Here is a 23,675-nt window from a genome sequence, read left to right on the forward strand (position 1 = left end):
TTCTCTGCTACCCCAGACAACCACTGATTCTGACTTTCCCTCAAGTCAGCCCTATTTCACTGCTCAAACCCTAAAACTTGTGTTACCTCAAGGACATTCTGAACACACACCTGCCTCTGGGGTCCGTTGGTAAACAGATACGCTCCATTTGCCTTCCTTTTCTCCCTCTAAGATTTGAACTGCAAACTCGTACATGGTGTCTGGCAGCAGATGCTCCACCAGCGCCCGACGGTTGGACACCTGCTTGTAATCCCACCTTGCTGATTCCCCCTTTTCCCGATAGCGAACGTTGTATTGCCTGGCATCAGAAACACAAGAAAATAAAAATTCACACACTGAAACCTAGTGTTAGCAGAACCTGAGAGGGATGGGGCTGCTTTACCCTTAGCTAGCCTGCTAGGGCTTACTGGGGAGCTACCAAACTGCAAACAACAAAGTACCGCTTCCACCAAGAGCCAGCATCTTTTAAACAAACATTTTTGTGCCTTCCTGTACTGGAGTCTGATTGCTTTCATCCCAAGGGACAAACTGCTCTTTCCAGCCTCTTACTCATAGAGGGGGGAAGCTGCAGGGCTTTCCAAGCCAAGCCAGGCATTGTCTGGGAGGCAAGGAGGGTACATCACCTCACATCCACCCTCATCAGGTTTCTAACAGCTTCTCTGAAGCATCCCCTACCAGACACTGTCATAGGTACAGATATGCAAATTTCTATGTCCTGAGCTAAATCATTCCCACAACCAACTGCAATTAAATAAATGCAATAGCAATCAGTAGTGTGTTCACCTTCAGCAGTTCACCTTTAGTATGCATTCAGAAAAGAAAACATGGGACTAACTACCTATTTGCTGCAACCTTCTGTTTTTCATACAGTGGGTCTGTCCAAGCAACGAGCACAGACTGAGAGGACATAACTCGAACAGTTATGTCTTGTGCCACCTCCACCTCTTCCTCCTCTGAAATGGCAAAACAAAATAGCACATCAATAAGAACTTTGGAGTTCTCATAAAAACAGTAACAGTCTTTAAATGGCATGACAATACGCACCCAGCACAGATGAATAACAAATACAGATGCAGTGGAAAATCAAGTACGTTGATTACCAATGGTACCCCATGCTGTCATCGTTTCATCTGTTTGCTTACAGGGCCAGAGTGCTAATATACTCTACAGTCCTTCAACATTCTATCAGTCCCCAGACTGTTACTTATAGCAAGTGTTATAGCATACTGACATTACTCATCTCTGGCATGCTCACTGCTAATGCTGCCTGGAGAGTAGAATTTTTGCCTTATGAAAATGTTAGAGATTTAAAAAATTGGTTTCATCTTGAAGGTCAATAAAACCAGGGACTGTGAAAAATACTTTACAAGGGAAAATTCTTGCATTTTTTACATTTTTGAGTGCTTCGAACAGGTTGCTCAGATTCAACAGCTTTGTATTTTTTTATGGTAGATAAGGCAAAAATTAAAAAAGAAAAAAAAAAGCAGCTCCCTGGAGTGGGCTGTTCTGACACATCAGTCTCTTTCTCAAATAGTCACAAAATTTTAAATTCAGTGAAACTGCTTTGGGGGGTTGTTTGAGGATTTTAATTTTGCTGAGGCTCGTTTTTCTATCTGTCCATCACTTTGTCTAGCCTACTCCACCTAATGCCCTATGAAAGGTTTATTACTCTTCCTATTAGCAACTATTCCCAAGAATCCCAGAGGCACGGAATGCACAAGGCGCAGCTTTCCAGCCAAATTTTTATAGAAGATGGAAAAATATTGATGTCTCAGGAAAGGACAGGAGCTGGTAAGCTCTGGAGTATGATTTCATTCTCTAGGGAGCTCACTCATGTATGACTGAAGTTCAGGGAAAGACTGCCCTTCTCTTAAGAGGGTGGCATGGTATCCCAGCATTGCCCACACAGAAGGCAGGCAGTAGGGAAGCAAATTTCACTTCTTCCAATCAGGTTTTTAATGCAGAGGGTTCTCAGATAAGTCCAGATTTTCCAAGACAAACAGCTACAACAAAAAAGTGGCTGGAAAGCGGCTTAGGGACCTATTCACAAAGGTTTTGAGTCTTCTCATGCAGTTATTGCAGTGCATAAGATTTGACAATAGCCAGATAGGACCAGCTAAAACAAACAAACAAACAAACAAAACCCCAACAACAGAAACCCCAACCAACTATGTTGCAGAATTGTATCATTTTATTAACCCTGCTTGAACTGGAGAAACGAAGACATCCAACAAGCTTTTTCACACACAGAGAACTTAGCAGCTCCAGCACCGATAGACTTGCAGTCCAAAAATTAAAAGGCTACCTCATTGTGATCAAATGTCTCCATGAACTGGCAGTAGATGTGAAAGAATCATACCTGTGACTTTTCTTTTAGTTAAAGATGACCTATAGACAGGTTGGCTCCGTCCTTGGGAGCTCCTTGATGGCAGCGAAACCACATGAACTGACTCAGAGGCTGTACATGCAGGGAGAAAACAGAGGTATTCCTGTAAGTCTTTTCAGGCAGAACTCTGTTTTATTCTTTTCTGAGATACAATAGGAGAAGCTTACTCGAAAGTTAATTTATTTAGAGCCACATTTACGTCAGAGGGTTCAATATGCGTGCAATAAGAACAGTAAAGTTGGTATTTTAGAAGCAGGAAAGCAAATTATTAACATGAAAAGACCAATACAAAAGTCCTGTATTCTAGGACTGAGTTTTTCTCCTGATAATTTGATTATTTAAACATCATTTCTCCTCCCTCTTCAAAAAAGTATAGCATAAACATAATGAAAACAAGAAGTAGATGCTCCAAACCACGTTACAAACCATTTCTCATCAAGATTAACTTTGTTACTGAGCTCCCACCAAGCCCACAACAAGGTTTTCATTGACTTCTGTACTGCCTGAGCAGGCTCTCAGCCTGCAGAGCAGTGGTACGTGCTGGGCATCAAACAGGAGAGCATCTTCCATTGGTATGTGTCTCAACCCTGGCACCTTGGCACAGATGCCAGAGTGTCCCCTCCACAAGTGGTGCACAGAAAGATGTAAAGGTGAATACTAGAGAAGAGATGAGAAGTGAAAAGGGAGAACAGATAGAGGTTACTGAGGAATTCTCTCTCTTTGGAAAAATGGAGATAAAGACATGCATTTAATACAAAACCCACAAAGCAGAAGAGGAAATAGACATTCACAGTGCAAAGCCAGGAATTCTGGCAGCCACATATGATTTTGGATCCATCCCTCATTTTGTAACCCAAGACCAGATTAGCTGCAGGACAGGCTTCCAGCCTAGAGGAGAGATGTTGAAAGAAAGAAGCAAACACACCCAAACAGCACAGGATCAAAGCAAGACTCGTGAACGCAGACCTAGCGCCTGCTGGGGCAAGAGATGCTCAGGCAGCAGGACAGAGACAGGTCAGTCACAACACAGGCAAGGGACACATACAACACAAAAGAAAATGCTCAGCCTCTGTAGAAACAGAACAGTTGCAAACCCCATTGATACTGTTAAATGGGAAATCCTTTAAACTGAGGGCAGATGATCTAGGTAGGGCATGATCACTGCACAGAAGGGCAAGGAGAACAGAAGAGGTCAGCCTGACTGTCTGAGGAGCCCTTAGTGACCAGGACCTCATGAAGCATCTGGAAAGAACATGGACAAACAAGTGTAACACTCTAGTACTGAGCCCATGAAACAGTTTTAATGGTAAGTGTGGATAAATTTAATAAGTGTTATTTTTTTTTCTCCACTGGCCTGAAATAACATAGGGACACAGAGCATAAGCGGAAGACAAGAAACAATGGATTTCAGAGTAGTCCCACCACATGCAAGGAGAATATGAGCTATAGCTCTTTTCCCCAGCCCTTCCCTCTGCTGTTAATAGGAGTAACTTGCTCTTTAACACAGCATCAAGTTCTGCATCACTTTCTACACTGCTCATTGCATTTTTCTGTTAGGAACATGCTAAAAGAATGCAATTAATAGTGAGCGTTTTCATTTACAGGAGGAAGTTGTCTGATGGCTACAACAACACGTGCTCTGTGATCACCTAGCAGCCACAGGGGCTAACAGAAGTGTGCTAGCTCAGCTAGATATGCTACCAGGGAAATCAGTCACCTAGTTTTCGTGCTTCCTGGTTTTGTCGCTCTTGCAACAGTGGAGCATAGCTCATCCTTCGGCTGCTCTCTCCATACCCACGGAGGTAACCTTGGGATCTGCTGCGTGGACTCCTCAAGCCTGCTCCACCATAAGGTGGCTTCCACCGAAAAGGTAACTTGCCATCTGGAGACTGGGCACGCATTCTCAGAGGTCTGTTTGGCATGTCCTTCTCTTCAAAAAATAAGCAAACACACACAAACAAAATCTGTCACTGTTATTATGGAGCACATGACATGTATGGCAGCTAACATATGTCTGCTGCAAGTGCAACTATTAAATTACATCAGAACAAAAGGCGTAATTTTATAGATTTTTAGTTTTGCTATAAAACCCAGCTGGAATAACAACAAGTTTTCCAAGTGGGATGTGCAATACTCAATTGCATCTTTTCCCAGGCTCTTCAGACAGACTGGTGCAAGACACTGAAAGTGAAAACATACCGTAATACAAAGACTCCTGCCAGAAAATGGGGATGTCTTGTAGCTTTCCTGTTTAACCTTCCCCTTACCCTAGTTCAGGACATCAGCACATTAGTTTTTTTTTGTCAAGCACTAAAGTTCAGCATAAAATGAAGCACGGGACCTTTTAAACATTTAGAAAGCAATCCACACTAAAAGCAGGTTCTCTTCTCCTAAACCCATCACTAATGGCTTTCTGATAGCCTCTTATTTAACAAGCCTGCTCTGCACATGCTTCAACTCTTGACTTCCCAAACTCCCATTATATGATACCCTGAGCATCCAGTACTGTAACAGGTACCTTATGCAAATTGTTTATTTCTATATCTGCTGGCAAGTTGGCAGCATCCTTTTACAAAGTGATTCTGATGTAAGGATTACTCGAGCAACCAGTTTGGCTGCTCTGAATAGCATCTTCAGTTTTTGTTATTCTCCACTGCATATGACCTGCACCATTCTACAGCACAGGCTGCAAGCAGAACAGGCTGGCACCAGCAGCCAGGACTGAGATCTCCCACACTTGTAGGGAGGTTTTGCCCCATCATCTACATTTCACACTCAAAGCAGGTGTCTCTCAGCCTTTTGTAGCAATGCCATTCCATCAAGCTCAAGGTTGTGTGAGCTGCCAGCTCAGAGGTTGCACTGTTTTCAAATCCTCTCGCTGGCTAAGCCAGTCACTGCAATCACATCAATGTCAAAAGAACAAGAGACTGGAAAGCAACAGCTGCCAGAGACCTGGACAGACATTGAAAGACAATGCACTGAAGTATCCCCAAGCAATAGGTGAGAACCGCTTTCCAGCACCAGTTCAGGAGCTCATATTTATTCATGACAGTACTTAAACATGTTGCTTTAAGTATGTATTGATGTCTGCATGTCCCTATCCACACCAAAAGCAAGTCCTTTTCCAATATTAAAATTAAAATTGCCTCACTTGAATATCCATTAAGTATACAAGGACACCAATCTCAGCAACCGTGGTGCAGAGGCCTGTAAATAAAACCTCATCCTCCCAGAGGGAGAAAAGATGCGTTCAGATTATATCTGGGAATTTGCACTCCTTGTGATGCAGGAAGTGGTAATAGATTTACCAATAGAAGGACCAAGGGCAAACAGAAACCCCAATATCTCTACCTGGTTATGCCATGGTATATATACCATGGTGTAACACATCCTCATGTCACAGGATGGACACATTGCACTGCTGCCCATACCCAGCATCAATACCACAGCTCCATCCTGGCCAGCTGAATCCAACCCAGATAAATGGGCATCCAGAAATGGCCAAGGACAGCAGTCACCTCATCTAAAGAGATACCTTCGGTTAAAATCAAATCCTTTTCTATGTTCCAAAGAATGAGAAAGAGTCACTCCCTTGTGCTCTCTTCAGTGTAGAAATCCAACATTACCTACAGCTGCAGGAATTTGTTTATAGTATCTTGGCCCCCAAAATGCAGGGCTCATTAAAGCCTCAGCATTGACTTTTTCCAGTTGAAACATCCACTACTATTGCCAAAGTTTCTGTGCGTGTCAGGACTGTGGGATAACATTTTACAAATGAGGTAAGTCCAGATCATGAGGTCGAAGCTGATGGTAAAACATCCTCTAAACAACCACATAAAGAGGCAGCTTGTACTTTTCAAATCACAGAGATTCTTCAGAGAGCTTCATCAATTATCTAGCAAAGGAAAGCACGAAATAGCTCCAGAAGAAAAGGCAAGTACTGACCCTAGTAACCAATCTATAACTGAGGGTAAAAATATCTCGAGCAACTAAAAACTATTAGAAGAGAAAAAATAAGTAGTTGAAATATGAGGTCAATTTAGCACCACAAATCTAGGTATAAAATGCTTGGTTTTGCCTTTCCTAGTCAGCAAAAACTTTTCTACATTTTCCTTCTATATGCCATTGCTTCAGGACTGGAAAACTGGACCTATAAAATGGGTTCTGCTGTGGAGAGGACACGTTTGGGACAGTCAGTAGACAACATCCATACAGTCTATAAACATCCACCAACCCCTCTTTTCACTTCAGCTAGAAGCTTGGGAGGCTAAGCACAGTGACCAAACCACAGGCACAGTAACAGCTTGAAGAGAGAAGTTGTAGCTGCTTAGAGAAAACAAAATCACCACAAAGTGATCAACTGCCTTCATTAGAAAAGGCCAAAAGTGCCAGCTGGCAAATGAAATCATGTCATGAGCAACTTGACCAAAAATCATCACAGTCTACACTGCAATAGGAAACTGGTGGGATTCGTTACTTATTTTGTTGCTTGGGTTTGTTTTGGGTTTGTTGTAGGGGAGGGGTGTCTGTGTTTTGTTTTTTATTATTACTTTTAATTTAAAAAATGAAGTTCTAAGTGTCGAATGAGACTGACTGGCTCTGTACCCTGGGTTTTAGACTACTGCTGCTTTACCAGACTAAACAGATTAAATAAAATGCAAAGATTGAATAAAGCGTGCCAAACTGCTCAGTTCATTCACCCTCCACAAAGAGTAGATCCCCTTCTTAGGAAGTCCTTAACCGCTCCCTGAGCACAATCAATTGTCCTCTGAGATAATAACCTCACACCACTGCCAATCTGCAATACAGTTTCAGAGCTGAGCCATTCAGTTTACAAACACCCTGCAGCGTCCCTCCCAAAACCCACCACCAGGACTAGAAAAGCATCTCAGCCAGAGGTGGCTCTTAGATCTCTGAGCTATTTCTTTGAGATATAACACTTGTTTATACCATGCACTCTCATATGTGTCCAAGCCCTACCACCATGAGGATCTCAGCTGTTCTTGTAGCAAAAAATGACAGTGAATAAGTAGACAAACAAACAAAAAAAAAGCACTGTATTTTGATTCTTCAGCTGGCAACTCTAAAATTCATTCAATCTGTGAGGTAAGACCCTTTGTAAAACATCCACACTCCTAAAACCTACTGCGTCAGCCTCTCCTAAATGCAACTGCTTGAGTGGTGACACTTAAGTTCATAGCACGTGTGGCAAACACATTTAAGGGCACCTTTACAACTGCCCTCTTGGTAGGCAACTTGTGAAACCAAGATAGGCATCTGCCCAAGGGTGCAGAAAGACTGAGGAACGCCAGCCTGGCCAGAGGCACCAGAGAAGTGGGGGGAGAAAACCCACACTCGGGTTCATGTACTGGCTGTATCACAGCCAGCCCTTCATCAGGAAAAAGAGCTTACTGTGCTCAAAAATGCTTTACAGCATGATCACCCATCCCTTCTTCATGCCCGCAATGGGTGTTGTTTTCTACATACTGCCCTACCAACTTCCAGCAGGTAAATCACTTTGTGTGTTGGCTTTAAGGGCTGGGACAATTCTGATACACCACTTTGTTTTTTTCACCTGATTTGAAATAGATTTCAAAACAGAGTGTACTTGAAAAAGGAGAAAGCAGAGCTTTACTAGTAAAGCCACACGTCTAAAGCTCTACAGTCCTTTGTGCAACTCAGGGCTTTCAATCTGGTTGTTATTTATGAACAGGAAGAGAAAAATGGCATTTTACCATAACTGAGAGGCACAAGGGACAGAGAACATCTCACCTTTCTCATCCAGCAACCCACACAGGAGCTGCTGCTTTGGTCCTTGCCTTCACATACTGTCCCTGCTACCTATCGCCATTCAGCTATCCCAAAGCCACATCAGCAAAAAAAGTAACAAAGAGAACAGACAAAATACCACAGGAAGATACTTGTTTTCCACCCAAAAAATTAACACTCCATGTCACTTTGGCAAAGTATTACTGGTATTTTTTTTCTTTAAGTTGGCGGTTTGATCCAAGTTCCGCTGAGAAAGTGAGAGCAATTCCACCAGCTTCAATGAGGGCTGGATCAGGGCCATCCCCAGAAGAGTTCACTCTACAAAGATATTTCCTGCAGTTGGCAAGCCAGCTCAGACATCAGACACAGTGCTGATGTGGCCCTCTGAACCAAGATGGGCTGATTGCTCTAACTCCAGAAGGCTCAGTGAGTTACTTCAGACCAGCCATGACACAGAGCATAGCACTAGGTCTAGTGAGGATCTTTGTAGCGTTGGCAGCAGTTAACGTGTAAAAGCATGAGCATACGATCAGAGCAAGCAGGACTGAAATGGGAGAACAAATCCAGACTCAGGCTTACTGGACTGGTAGGTTCCCTAGCACTTTAAAAAGCTCCATCAACCTTGTCCCTATGTGGGTTGATCAACTTTTTTAATGCCACTCAGTGTCAGATGTCCTCCTGGGAATAAGCCAATCAGTTTAAGCAGTGGAGACAACTGACACATAAATCCTTTGTTTCTCTCAGAAAAAAAGATAAAGAATAATCGCTCAGCACATTTCCACAGACTTCTGCTTGGCGCAGAAAGTGGGGACTGGAACGCTTTAGTTCCTGCAAAGCACAATGGAAAGTGTGCCATAATTCACCCAGCTCTGGCCAGGAGTTTTGGGCAGAGGACCAGTATCCAACTGTAATGTCTGATTTAAGCAAAGCAACTCATTATACATCTGTAGAAGAGTTACCTGGCATCCAGAGGACATTCTTTAAATTGACAGCATCGACAGAACCTTCCAGTGCTCTCTTTGAAGAGCCTTCTGAATGCTAAGCACAGTAGGACTAGGGCATTTTCCAAACTCAACAACATATTTCTACATGATTAATATATATATATTATGACTTGAGAACAACCAAAAGTGAAGTACTAAAGGCTTTACATTCTCCCACTGACATCCAAACACAGGTTTCCTTCTACATCAGAACCCTTTAAAGGGAGTCCACTGAGCCTCCTCAATCACACCAGCTTCCTCTGGACACTTCTCATTCAGGTTTCTCCAGTGATCAAAGCACCGTGGTGATAAAAACCCCCAGCAACCCCAAAGCAGCTGCGAGAGCACACTGCAGCTGTGGCCCTAGTCTGCAACTCTTCATACGGGGTGCTGTCCATTCACTGACTTGGAGGAAAGGTGGTACTGAAAAGGCATCACCTTTGGGGGCTTCTTGGAAAGAGCAGTGCAGGCAAAACCAGCTGGCAAAGGTGCAGGGCTGCCCTGTTCATGGCCAGGATCTCCACAGGGCTGAGCTGGGAGATTAGGAAGCACTTCTGCTACAGGAGGGCAGAGGGCAAAGGGGCCACAACCAGTTTATGTCAAAATGCTTTCCACTGCACATCTCATTTTCACACCTCAACGCTCATTACCTCCATTCATACCATGTATGGTAGGGTAATCAAATTCCAAGTCGAAACTAGTCTGTGTCCTCCTCTGCAAGTTTCACATCTCCACTGTCAAACACATGCCCTAAAACAAGAGGTTTTCCTAACGGCTCAACATTGGAGAATAAGGCAGAAGACCTGCAACGGGTACGGCTCTGTGGGATGCCAAGCATCTGTAGAGGCAACAGCTTCATCCCACCTTTCCTGACACATGCAACATGAAAGATTGCCACAAAGCTAACAGACCTACAATTTTGGCTGCCCCAGTCTGCTGTTTGTCCCCAAAACAAAGGCTGTCAGGGGTGTGGGGCTACTGGAAGTGTCCCTTGGAACCCAAGCAGGATTTTGGCTGCACAACCTGTAATAAGCGGCAACACCCTCATTCTCCTCTAACAACCTGGCAGTTTTGCCTGTGACAACAGCAGAAGGAGGCAAAGATAACACAGAGCTTGCACTAAGATGGATATTATTCCTCTTGCAAAATATACTGACTCCCACATGGAGAGCTACCACTTCTGAGCCATAATCTCTACACGTGTTTCTACGAGAAAGAATTGACCCCAGTACAAATGCACATGGTAAAATCCACCATGGCAATAGGAAAGAATTACATCACCTGCCAGCACTGCTTTTTATCTGAAAATTTCGGATGGTTTCATGGGAACATGACTCAGACTGACTTAATCTCAGTGGTTTTCTCATACTCTGTGAAGTTGCCACCAAGGGAAATCTTTCTTTAGAGATTTCCACGTCAAGGAACATATGCAGAGCTTTCTACAGGTTGAAGCTGGTACTTCTCCACCCACAGCTGATGCCCACACAGATACGGCTATCCAAGAAGGGTGACCCAGCTGTGCAGGATCACAAGCCCACGGAAGCCCTTCTCTCCAGCACAGACACCAGCATGGAGCTTGCACAATGCCACTCTGCCCAGCCTGGACATGGGACTGCATTGCAGCCTACCCACATTTATTCTTTTCACCCATAAAGATGGCTTGCAGGTGAGCCAGCCTATTCCCCTCTAGGTGGGCCTCAAAAGATGCCCACAGGAAAGGCAGTAAAAAAAAGAGTTATGTTTCTAGGCTGTCATGCATCCCCTATACCGCTGCTCCCTCACTCATAACCCAGCAGCCTGAACTAGCTTTGAAGTGGGTTGGCAGGGAAAACAAGTCAGAGGCAGAGCATGTGTTCCTGTGAGCCAACCTATGTCCTGCTTCCTGCAGGTATGGCCACAGATCTACAGGAAGGAAAACACACCTACTAAAACTGTACTGCTCATTAGGGAGCTAACTAAACCGTGGCAGCGTCTGTATGCTGCACACCTGGATTACTTCTTATGAACCTAAATTTTCACTCCATTGCTCTGCTTTCATGTTAGTGCAATCTCACTAAAATCAGTGCCACATTACAGAGGCAGTCAAGTGAAGAATGAGGCCCTGCTTATTCAAAGGCTGAAGAAAACATTGGGCATAATTATCCTGATGGGAGATATGGACTAGGCTTATGGAAAGTCACAGCAGGCAGCACAGTTCTCTTTCTGCACCAGCTTTTACTCCAACTATATCAAGCAGTGGTTACCCACATCCATAAAGCACAAAGCTTTATATGCTTAGTTCATATTATTCACTTTTTATCTGAATTGTATTGTTAATGAAATGCTCCTATTCAAATATCTGATTTCTGTCCAAACCTCACTGAGCTCTGGGCTGCTGGGATGTTTTATGGCAGATCCTCAAAGCTAACCTCCTCTGTATTAGTTAGGGGTGTCAGGTTGTGGAGGGGAACCAAAAGTTCTCAGCCACCTTCACCCTCACACCCCTACTCCACAGAGCCTCTGATAATCCTATTCACCTTGGGCACATTAACACCTACCAAACGAAGTACATCAGTCATTTGTGGAAACAGCGATGAGTGTTAGCCAAGCCACAACTAGCCAGAAACTCATTCCTTCAACTGTTCTTTAGATACCTGAGATTTTGAAAATCCCAGAAAACTGTGATTTTCACACACATACACTAAAACAGGGTCAGTGAGACATTTCTGAAGCAAAGATTAGCTCTGGATCCACGGTGTGGGAAATCTGGATGCTGTGGCTCTGCTACTGGTTCATTCCTTTATGCATCCTTGAGAAGGATTCACCAAATCATCCTTCTTAAGGGCTCTGGATTACTTGTATGGGGTGAAGGTGGTTTACACCTCTCTCCAAAAGCACCTCAATATATCTAAACCGGCTCCCTTGACCCGTAACAGTAACACAGATTTTTTAATCTATCGGAGATTCACATGTTTACGTAAAGTCTTTCCATTCCATCCCTAGTTGAAGTGCACGTTCAACTTTCCACTAGAAACTGCCAAAAATTCCTCAGACTCACAAAGTCAGAGAGTAGGAATTCAAGTTTCATCATGTGTGAAGGAAAGAAAAAAGTTTAAACTCTCAATTTTTATTTCCCTTTGCAAACCTTTCATAAATCAGAAACATTTGAGAGTTTCTCAAGGTACAGTTTTGCTAGGAACAAAACACTCTTTTGGTCTTTGCTCTTTAGCAGCTCTCAGAGATTAAGTTTCTTCACAGGAACTGGAAAAAGTACATCCTAAAACAACAGTCTTTGCTTCTTCCTCTTTATGCAAAATGCAAATAAAACCCACTAAACCATTATTTATCTACCTATAAAACTGTTCACAATTCATGTCTTGAAATAACACCAGCCTTGATCCTTCTAAATAATTTTATGCCACATTATTTATGGTAAAAGATCTTTCAAAAAGTACACAGAATCACAGAATCATAGAACAGTTTGGGTTGGAAAGGACGATGAGATCATCTAGCTCCAACCATTCTGTACCCTAAAAAAAGGGAAGCTGGTCCATACACTCCCAAGTCTCCCGAAGTGCAAAGCTCACAGATACTAGACAAAACACATGCCAAGGAAATGGTCAGAGTAATAGTAATCACCATTCTTAGGAGCTCTGTACTAGTTTGGGCTCAGGTAAGAAGTGAATAGGCACAGATCTCCATTACTGACAGATCACTTTCTTATTTCACATTCAAAAAGCAAACCTCTGCAGTCATATTCAAAACAATGTCTTCAAGGAAAGCCCTGGGCTGTATTACACACTACATTAGTCCTACGATAGCTGAGCAAACATGACTGAGGCAAATGGCAGCAGCCACTTGCAGTCACCACATCAGTTTGCACATTGTGGTCTGTCAAGTGCTAGCTGGGATGGTCAGCAAAATTTTTACCTAACTAATACCCCTGAAAAGCAGCTCAATATATTGAAAGGATGCACTCACAGCTGTACAGGTTTGTAAAAGCAAATCCATGCCATTTTCCTTGCTTTAGCCCAGGGATATCTAGGACTAGAAATACAAGTATCTACAAAACAACTGATGGCTTTGCCTCCAATGTTGAGGTTAAAAACTTGCAGCTTCTCCCCACACAGCACAGAGCATGCCTGACCAGTGGGATATATGGCAAGAGGAATCTCTGGGGAAGAAAATCAACCCTTCAACTCAAAAAAGTCTCTGCAAAAATCAGGAGATCAAGTCTCAGGAAGAACCATGTTAGACTTCCAGAGCCCTTAATATGCCATAGCTAGCAGTCTGCCAGAGCCATACATTACCAATGTGCATGGACTCTTACTTTGTGTTATTCACATATTGTTGTTTGAACACCCAAAGTGGGAGATTGGAAGAAGTGGTGGAGTGGAAGAGTGTACTGACATGGTACACTGTCTGACTGCTGCTAGGTGACTCTCTGACAAGGAATGAAGTTTTCAAATACCAAAACACCCATATGGCACTGCCCACTTTGTGAGCTCTTAACCAATTTTGCGAAGTCCCTATATGAGCTCCTGCTGAAAATCAACCCTTACTTCTATGACTTCTACAGTCACAGAGCTTCCACTGCATGGCGTGCAAGGAGATGCTTCTTAACAGAGTTATGTGCAGCCTGGATCTGAATGTTCTGTGTGGCCAACACTGAGTAACCAGCCCTGCAGTGACAGCAGAAGCAAAACCCCAGCTCAGATCCATCAAACCAAGGCTAGGAAGGCAAAGAAATTTGCACTGCTTTACAAGTAGCTTAAGCAACTCACTAACGTCTTCTGGGGTGACCATCTGCTACCGTTCAGTAGCACAAACATTTTGTTAAAGCAGCAAAGCTTCCTGAAACACAGTGATTTCCTTCCACACAAAGGGGCCCCAAATTACTGAAAAGCTGCTACAGAAGTTTAAAAGTTTTAGTATTTGCCTTGTTGGTTTCTACAGGGACTGCTTGTAACTGTAACAAAAATGTTTTTTTAAAAATATATATATATTTATACAGTACAAACAGCTTCAAATATATATTCGTAAGAGGCCCTTCTTGCTGAAAAAGCCAAATGGCTCCTTTTTCATTGCCAACAATCTTGCAAGCCCTATAGCTAACTTTACGGAGGCTCTTATGTTCGGATACATAGGGTCTGCTTCTGCCACCCTCACTGCAACTATTAGCTGCTTGTTCTGCAAGGCTCTGGTCTTAAGAAAAAACTTGCTTCTCCCCAAAGAAAGCAACAGGTAGAATGCTGGGAACCCATTCTACCTAATTAACCTCCTCTATCTCCAGGCACACCACCTTCTTTCAGGAACATCCATACTAACTCATCAGCTACTCTGATGCATACCCCCACCAAGCCCCTGAGGTCCATCAGTTATCTCATCTGTCCCTTCATCTCTCTCCACTGTGCTGCCATCCTTCCTCTCAATCTGCTGGTGCTAGAAAAAAAAAAAAACAAAGCACATTTATCTTGTATTTCCCTCTTCTTCCCTTCAGCTAACACATACATGGGTGGTTCCTCCCCTCCATTCCCAATGGGGAGTGTGGAAACCATCCTCTCCTAGACATGCTCCCACTGCACCACTGTGCAGGCAGAGCCATGCCCACACCAGCCTTCTTGCACAGTTCCAAGAACACATGGGACAGCTCACTTGTCACCACCATAGGGAAAGACTTGAGCCAATACAAAGCCATTTCTCTTTTAACTTTACTAAAATGGCAGTCTGAAATCTATTTCCACCCCTCCAAGGTATCAGTCATTCCCATTCCCATGTCACACCATCAGCTGCAGGTTTCCAGCCTGACCTGCACAGTGTGGTACCAAACATGACCAGAACCCCACAGTGTCTCATACCACTCATCATCTCTCCCCGATGGTAACGTAAACAGCTGGTTTTGTAGAGGAAAGTGAGCGTGTTTGCAGAGGTGTCTGGCCCTCATCAATCAGCACTTCCAGCGGCATGGCACATCCTGCTCCATGTCTCAGCTGCTGGAAGGGCACCTGAGGATCCCCTATGGTCTGAGACATCTGGTGGCAATAAACAGGTATTACCTGGCACTCAGAAGCCCTGACCCTGACTGGGAACGGCTTTCATGAAGACAGACGCTGGGCCCACTGAGGAGTCAGTGCCCTTAAACATGCACTCACACTCTCAGAGGACCAGCTTGACTTACAGTAGCCATTTAGAATGAAGAACAGGAACTCAGCCCCCTAGCAGAGCAATCATCACATTGCATACACACCTAACAAGAATTTTGCTTGCTAGTATTGCTGTTTACGGTTTAGACTTCCTAGGTTTTCAGTACCTTTGCTGCGCCATCACAGAAGAGCTTATTTTTCTGTTGGCTTTGCTTCTTTAGGAATATAGCCATTTCTTCTGTGCCTGCTAGCACCATACACTCCAAGGGACAAATGCCATTCAGAGCCTTCTTGGTGGGAAAATTTTCAGGTCTTTAATGCCACGCATTCCAAGTGCAGCTCTAACTTGGAATAAATGATACCCTACATTTTCAGGCTCTCCAAGCCTGTGCTCACAGTCTCTTTCACCAGAGAAACATGACCTGATCACCAAGCTGAACTGACCCTCAAGCACTTCTCTGTGGTGCAGCTGGATTAACATCTCCAGATTGGACAGGCAGGCACCAAGCTACATCAGTCTGCAGATTTGATCCAGCAAAATAACATGCACGTACTTTCTTCAGCTGTGTCCACTGATTTCACACAGCAGGTAAGTATGTGTGTAAGCCTATCACAAATCACAGCCCAATACATAGTAGACAAGAGGGAGTCTACAGCAAGACAATATCAGAACCTGTGTCCTGAGTTGTAGAGGGGATCTTACGGAGATGCACCCCTCTCCACCCCAGGGACAGTCAGCTCATTGCCTGGAAGGGATGCTACGTGGGATGACAGTACCTCTCACTGAGGTTTGATAAAACCCTGTGGAAATACTACTGAGCATCTCACAGAAGTTTTCAGTCATTACTTCTGGTTTGGAAAGTTTTGAGCAGAAGGGAACAGAGGCTGAGGCTGGGCAGCTCTCTGGAACCACAGCATGGAAAAAGCATTCAGAGAGTTTTTCAAACAGGGCCAGTGGAGCCCAGGAAAGGAGAGACGTCACTTTGAAAGTCTGACTGAGACCTATGAATGAAACCAGGTCCTGTGATACCCATGTCACCCCCCCAGTAACAAGTCCTCGGACACTTACCAAATATGTATATTAAAAATACATGCAACCTGAAAGCAGGCTTAAGTCTCAGTCCAGCCAGATGGACCCTTTCCATCACAGCCATTCGCTCTTAAATTGTTTATAATACATTTACTTTGGGAGACCAGAAACATCAAACCATCAGCATGCCTAGGAGGGAAGCCAACGTGAAGCCCAGCTGACAGTAAGGCTGCAAACACATAACCCAGAGCACCCGCTCCTGCAAAGCGGAGCAAGCTTTCTGCCATGTGACTGGATCACCATCAGCTTCACAAGGCTACAGCCTCTCCGTGCATGAGCTGCAGGGACATCTGCAAAGCATCTGACACTAAAGAACACACAGTTATGTTACCAAACCAGGCATGGCTTCAAAAGGTGACTGACAAAAGGGAAAGACATTCAGACTATGCAAAAGTGCAGCACAGTTGCTCATGGAGGGCCAGATTCTGATGCTGATAGGTATTTCAGCAGGACTGCCACGTGAAGCAAGACTCTACCCAGCTAAAATAACAGCATCTAAATCCAGCTCTCCATCTATCTGCCCACAGCCTGCGGAGCTGGCCAGTGACCTTAGCAGCACAGCTAAAACTAAACACTAGCTTCCCAAGGCTGAGAACACGAGGCCTGGTTACTTCCCAGGCTGCCAGAGGAGTAACAGGGTTAGGCACAGGGTTCTGCTCCCATGCTTCCCTCCTTTGGCAGCAGGAGCATGCAGGAGCTCTGAGAGGGCTGACCAGGAAGGTAGCGGGGCTTGGTCTGGGCACTGGACATCACAAGCTGCCAGCCACAGCAGCATGATTCACCAGTCACATCTGCCACTTTCTATTGTGGGAGTTTTAGGCCAAACTCAGTAGTTGTTCCCTGTTACCAGCTAAACCCTTTCCCACTCCCTACATCCTTCCAACAATGCCACTCTGAAAGGAGGGATAAAGCACTTAATTACAGAACACCAAACCAAATTACGTTAACTATTCAATTTCTCTTATTTCAGTTGTATTTTTAGAGACAGGGAAAAGATAACATTCTGCCTCCAGCAGTTCTGCACTTTTCCCCAAAAACCAGTTTCAGCCAATATATTGCAGCCAACTACACAGTAAACATGATGACAAATAATCACTTGAAAAGTTGCCTCTTATTTTACAGCAGATGTATACATTAAGAATAACAGAGTCCTCCAGTGGAAAAATAATCAGTTTAACACCAGAAGAATACAAACAGAAAGGTTCACTGGAACTGGGACCATTGCAAGATGCCCAAGAGGACTTGATGACTGTGTAATAGCAAAATAGCTGTACTGGAACAATGAAATATGAACACAGTTCGCAGTCCTCAAAGGGTAATTTGCTCTATTTCATGAAGAGCTGATTTGATGATCAAGTTACCCACTGAAGAGGGGTGATTTAAAACACACCCTTCTCCAGACCACTTTCTAATAATGTACATAGTGAAATTTGGATGTACCTTCCAGGTCTTCTTCCAGGGCAAGGAGAAGCACGGACTGCCTTCCTTACTACAGGATTTCAGTATTTCATCTGATGTAACTAACAATTTCTCTTTGTTTAGGAAAAGCTTTCTGTTTAGAGCACACAATTGCTACATGACTTGGTTCTTTTTTCCACCTTTCCTTGCTTCTCCACCCCTTGGGGCTACCTGCTTTAAATATAGATCAACTCTGACAAATGCAAGCACCTACACTGCAATGGAGCCACATATGCAGATGGATTTCAGAGACACTGAAGTGTGGTCAGCTCTTACCATAGCATGGGAGTCTGACACAGACAGGGTATGCATCTCAAAATGCTCCTGCACCCCATGGCACATATGTAATTTATGAAGAGCTAACAGCGGGTCAGAGGTCAGCACAGGTCTTGCAAGTGACCAGAGGCACAAGAGCTGTGAGCACAACCTCCCATCTCCCCAGGCAAGCCAAGACTGAGCAATGAAGGAGTCATCATGTAAACACTGTTTGATGTTGCTCATGTTAACTCTGCTACCAGTATAGTACTTAAGCACTCAACCGTGTGGTCTGCTATAGAAAAAGCTCCTTTTCATTACAAGCTTGTCTAAATCTTAAAGAGGAACCAGGGAAACCTGACACTTTTCAGGTGCCTGTAGATCCCCAAAGGAAATTAATACAACTATGGAGGTGCTGCAGGCAAATGCTGCTGATGCCTGCAATTAAGAATGAATGTGAGATCTGGGATCAGAGCATAAGAAGTCCATCTGGCCAGGTACAGTCAGTACAAAATCCCCTTGCTCATCTAAGTGCTTCTTTGGTAAGAGGCAATGGAGATGCAGGCTAAACCATGCTGTCTCTCCAAATCCCTAGACATCCAGGGTGTGGAGGAAAGCTCAGAAACGTGTGTCACGAGACTCAGAGCACAGACAGCAAAGCAAAAGATCTCAGCAGTTCTTGTTTTGTAAATCTTGTGCTTTTTAAGCCACTGTCTTGATCTTGGCAGTGCTTATTTTGGCACTGCAGTTTGTGAACATTCAACACTACGTTTTGTAGCCAAGAGTGCAGCAGAATAAGCGGCAGCACAGCAAACACATATAAGAAAATTTAAACATTATTTCAAAGGCTTTAAAATGGGTCATGCAGAGCAGAGGATCTTCTAGACAACCTCGCTCTTCTTCGAGAGACCCATCACTCTTCTATTGCCCTGAAAATGTAAGCCACACCACTCCTCAGCTGCTATGGTGTCAGTGCAAACACAGCCAAAACGCAAGTTCACAGCCAGAGGGAAAGGATCTTTCCAGGTTCAAGATCTGCTGCTGCCCTCTGGATTTCACTGCCTTACCACCCAGCGGTTCATCCCCCTGTGCCCGAGGGATCAGTGCAGTGCAAGAAGGGCTGCCAGTGCCCTCTCAGGGCTGCACAAGAACACAGTACACCTCAGCCTGGGGGACAAAAATGGTAGCAGGGAGCTTCCAGGCAGAAAGGCACATCAACGCCTATGCCACTCCCTCTGGAGAAGTGAGCACTTCATCTGCATAGTGCATTATCAGCCTGGGGGAGGCTCAGCTAAACATCTGCCCCCCCTCTTCCTCCCAGCAGAAATCACACACACAAGTGGGTAATGTTCCCATGATACATGCATGCACCTAGATATGGATGATTCGCTTGGGTAGATGAGCGGAGAGTTAAGGAATACTGATTTATGAAGATAGGTAACTCAAGCTAAACAAGATAAGCAGATCCTGACATTGCAAAACTAGAAACAAATGAAAAAAAAAAAACTCAACCCAAAACCACAGGTGCTGGTTTAGCTGCAGGTTTTTGAGTATTTGGGATCACGTTAAGGCCACTAAACATGGGCTCACCCTAAAGGTCTTTGGGCAGAAAAAGGTCCAAGTCCTGGTTGTACCTCAGCTGGCAGCAGTGTAAATTTAAGAGAGCCAATGGCTGATGCCAGCAGATTCCAGTGCCATCTTAGGCACAAACCTGAGCTCTTCCCCACTGATGGAGAGAGATGGGTGACACAGCTGCCAGCTGGAGAAACCGTGGGTCCTAGACGTGCACCAGAAACTAAGCCTGGTGAAAACACTTCTTTGCTGTATTGATCTGGAGACAATAGGCCACCTGCAGACAGACACACACAACTTGGAGCAGACATGAAGTCTGACCCCAGCTATCCTTGAGACTCAGAAGCCACATTTACCATTTTAGTGTCCTGCATTGAGAAACAGCAATGTCACTTCAGCACTGAATGTGTCTGAGGAGGAAGCTGTATTTTTGGGGCACTGGATCAATACACACAAGATCCCATTCCCTCTGCAAGCAGAGAGAAAGAATGTCTTTGTTTTGCTGCATGATTTACTCACCCTCATACCCTCCCATCTTCCTTCTGTATAGATCAGCTTCTGAAAGCATCTCCTTAACCACTTGTCCAGCTAGCCTCAGTCCATGTGCTGTCTGAAGAGCTGGAATTACAGACTTGGACTGCGCAAGGTCTTTCATACCTCTGACACACCCAAAGGCTGGTACAGAGCTACAGTTAATACCATTACAGCATTGTCCTAAATAACTGAGAAGATACATTCCTTAGAGCTAAATGAAGTGGAAAATTCCCTTGGAGACCCTTCTGCTTTCTCTGTTTATGTCACACAGTCTAGGCAAGGAGCGAAAATGAGAGTTGGTCAGAAAGGCTCTTGCGATGGGCACAGCCTTATCTTAACGTTCCTCCAAAACTTCTCCCACTGGCCACAGGTGGTGCTCGAACATTGTTTGTCTAAAAGCAGCCAAGGAGGATTCCTACAGGGCTGCTTTCTGTCCTCAGTATCCATCCTCCCAGGCACAGGATCTGGCAGCAAGCAACAAAATCTCTCTTGGCAATACACAAATGGGATCTGCCCCTTAAGCTGGCTCTGGCACAACGCCCCTCTGGGCGCCACACTTCCTTGGCCCAAGAGACTGCCCACACAATCCCGGGCACAGGCCCCACTCTGACTTTCCCTTTTGATAAGCAGAAGCACTGTCAATGACAGCACCAGCCCAATGCCAGACCCTCCCCTCACTGGGGGGAAATCTTTTCTTTTCACGGGCAAAAAGTGAAGGGTTCTTTCACTTCCTTTGTCAGAGCCCCTCCGCTGAGCCAAGGCAGTCTCCCTGTCTCCCAGACACAGCACTTGGGCAAAGGCTCCGAAGTGCAGAGTGGGTTTGGAACAGGTCACCTAGACAGAGCGTGTGCTGGAAAGGCGAGGAAAGGAGGACAGGAAGGGACCATTTCAAACAGAGCTAGAAGATGAGAAGGCAAAGGCACTCAGCAAAAGCTTTTACCCCCTGAGAAAGGACTTCAGCACCCGCCAGCCCTCCTGCTTGAGACTGCACTTGTTCAGAGCCCAGCCTGGGTTAATGGCTTATAAAGTACTCTCTAGACTGGAGAAAGAAAGTGATGATGGCTCAGCATGGCCAGCACACCCCCAGGGACAAGAAGCACACGTGCAGCCCACCCCTATCCCTGCACAGCCGCTCTGGGGTTAACCACGCAGTGCTCCCACTGCAGCAGGTTTTGGTGTGCTCCAGAGGTTTGTAGCTGGGAAGCACGCAGAGCTCTCGTGCAGCGCTATGCCAAGACATTTGGGTTTGTTCAGAAATTGGCTTGGGTTTACAGCACACTGGAGCGGGACGGCAAGCTAAAAAAGACTGTACGGATGTTACATCCAAAATTTTCAGTGAAGTTTCAGACACCCCTACAATCACTTTAGACATTGCACAGCCAGAGGAGCAAGAGCCTGCCTGCACTCAACAGCTAACACTTTTCCTCAGAGGCTATGACATTTCCCATGGATGTTACCCATGCTGACAGCACACAAGCTCCCCTGCTCCCTTCCCTTCTTTTCCTCTCACTTGCCAGCAGGCAGCCCCATAGACAGCACATCCCATTCCTCCTCCATTTCCCATCACCACAGAGCAGCACTACTACAAATCCACTTCCAGGAGACCACCAGGTTTAACCTGTACGGGCACAGCACGTCACAGAAAAAGAGACAGCGGTGGGTACATGGGCACATGCCAGCAAAGCTGCTCTGCACTCAGCCTCTGTAAACACACCGCTGCTACTCCGCGACAGAGTCACAGCAGAGAGGGCAGGGTGCACACCGTCTTCAAACCAGACTCAAAGATCTTTCTGCTCTGTTTAGCTGCACTCTAGAACTCCCCAGGAGATACAGGTGACATTAGGTCCCAGGCTCTCCTGCCTAAGCCCAGGGCTGCCAGGGGGTGAGATACTACCAGGCTTGGCCGGCTCCTCTGCAGACTGCAGCTCCGTGCTGGAGATGGGACAGCCAGAGCCCCGGAGCAGGTGTACCCAACTGTCCGGCCACTGTAACCCCAGTAGTTAAAATCAGGGGCTGAAACGCGTCCGTATGTCCCTCTATACCCTGCCTCTGGGTCTAAAACCTTGTGGGCACAAGCTGAGGCAGCTTCGTGGCTCAGCGTTGCCTGCAGTTCAAACAGTGCCTTGAGTGCTGCCGTTAGAGCGCACGCGGGAAAGGACGGTAAGATCTGCCACCTCCAGAGCAGGTTAAACAGGAGGCTGAGAGTCCCCGGGATCCTGACGGCAGCGCTGCCTCGCCCAGGCTGCTCCAGAGTCCGATTTACTGGGCTCCGGCGGCGGCAATGGAGAGAAGTGGGCTGTTCGGCGCTGGGGCTGCCCTCGCCAGCGGGGCTGTTCGGCAGAGCCCAGGCGCTCCGAAGGGACCCACACCCGGTGCCAGCGGGAATAAGGCATCCGGGGACTAAAGGCAAGAGGACGGCAGCTTTCCGTTGCCCTCAGCTCAGGTCTGGCCGGTAGCGTCCCTGCAGGCTGCAGCCCCGCTCCCCGGAGCTGCCCCAAGAGCAGGCGAGCAGCAGCGGGCTGGCCGGAGGGTCCCGGTCTCCGAGAGCCGCGGGGAGCCCTCGGGGTTTGCCCAGCTTTGCAGACCCCCACTGTCACAGCTCGGGTCTCCCCCCCCGGTTACGGGAGGGCAGCGCTGCCGGCACCGACGGAGGGACGGTACAGCCGCGGGGCAGCGGCAGGTGCTTTGCCCGCCTCGAGCAGGGGTCTCTCCGCCCCGCGATGCCGCCGCGGCCCCTGTCCCCGGGCCAGGCGAGGGCAGCGAGCGGGGCTGCCCCGAAGCACCCGTTCACCCTTCGCTGCGGCGCTCCGACGAGCCCCAGCCGCGCTGCACCTCTCCCCGCGGCGGCCGGCGGCGACACGCGTGGGGCGGCCGAAGCTCACCCCCGGTGCCTACCTGGGGCGGCGGCTGGCAGGAGCGCGGCCAGCAGCAGCAGCAGGGCGGCCCAGGGCCGCGGCGCGGCTCGGAGTGCGGCGGGCTCCGCCATGGGGCCGGGGACGCGGGCGGCGGGAGCGGCGGGGCGCGGAGCTGCCGCCCGCCCGGCGTCCGTCTCCGCGGGGCTGCCCCGCTGCTTCCTGCGCGCCCCGCCGTCTCCTCCTCCCGGGCTGCCAGGACACTGCAGCGGGGCGGCCCCGCGGAGGCAAGCGCCGGCCTCCGCCCCCCGCGGCCCCGCCGACCCGGCCCCGTTTGTCGGTCCCAGCAGCATCCTTTGCCGCTCACCTGGCTCCGTCAGAAAACTTGTCCACGGGTTGATCCCGAGCCCTGAGCCTGCTCCCCGGCAACCAGCGGAGACTCAGCTCGTCCACTCGTGTTACCCACGCACCATGCTACATTTTGTCTCTTTCCCGGTGTCACTGTGGCCTCGCAGCTGGTGTTCAGGCCTGGCTGAGCACAGCATATGAACGACTGGACAGAGCTTTCTACACAGGGTTGTCATTCCTTCATATCTTTTGTTCTTGCTGAACTTTCACCCCACTTCTGAACAGAGCTTTTGCTTCAGTTGTCTT

At 46.5% G+C, this 23,675-nt stretch overlaps 1 protein-coding gene across 1 annotated transcript in view; it reads right to left on the reverse strand.

The window, feature by feature from the left end:
- Positions 1–23,265, reverse strand: part of FNDC1 (fibronectin type III domain containing 1) — a 58,995-nt gene extending 35,730 nt beyond the window's left edge. The window contains exons 1-5 of the mRNA XM_061471426.1: positions 23,065–23,265; positions 4,104–4,316; positions 2,360–2,458; positions 839–953; positions 111–298 (exon numbers count right to left, since the gene is read on the reverse strand). Of these exons, the coding sequence (XP_061327410.1) occupies positions 111–298; positions 839–953; positions 2,360–2,458; positions 4,104–4,316; positions 23,065–23,155 (706 nt within the window). The 5' untranslated portion in view covers positions 23,156–23,265. The remainder of the gene's footprint in view (positions 1–110; positions 299–838; positions 954–2,359; positions 2,459–4,103; positions 4,317–23,064) is intronic.
- Positions 23,266–23,675: the final 410 nt, after the last annotated feature.

Source organism: Pezoporus flaviventris, unplaced genomic scaffold, assembly GCF_033815535.1.
Source record: "Pezoporus flaviventris isolate CSIRO_AGI_PZ_B2104156 unplaced genomic scaffold, CSIRO_AGI_Pfla_v1 ptg000066l, whole genome shotgun sequence".
Taxonomy (NCBI): domain Eukaryota; kingdom Metazoa; phylum Chordata; class Aves; order Psittaciformes; family Psittacidae; genus Pezoporus; species Pezoporus flaviventris.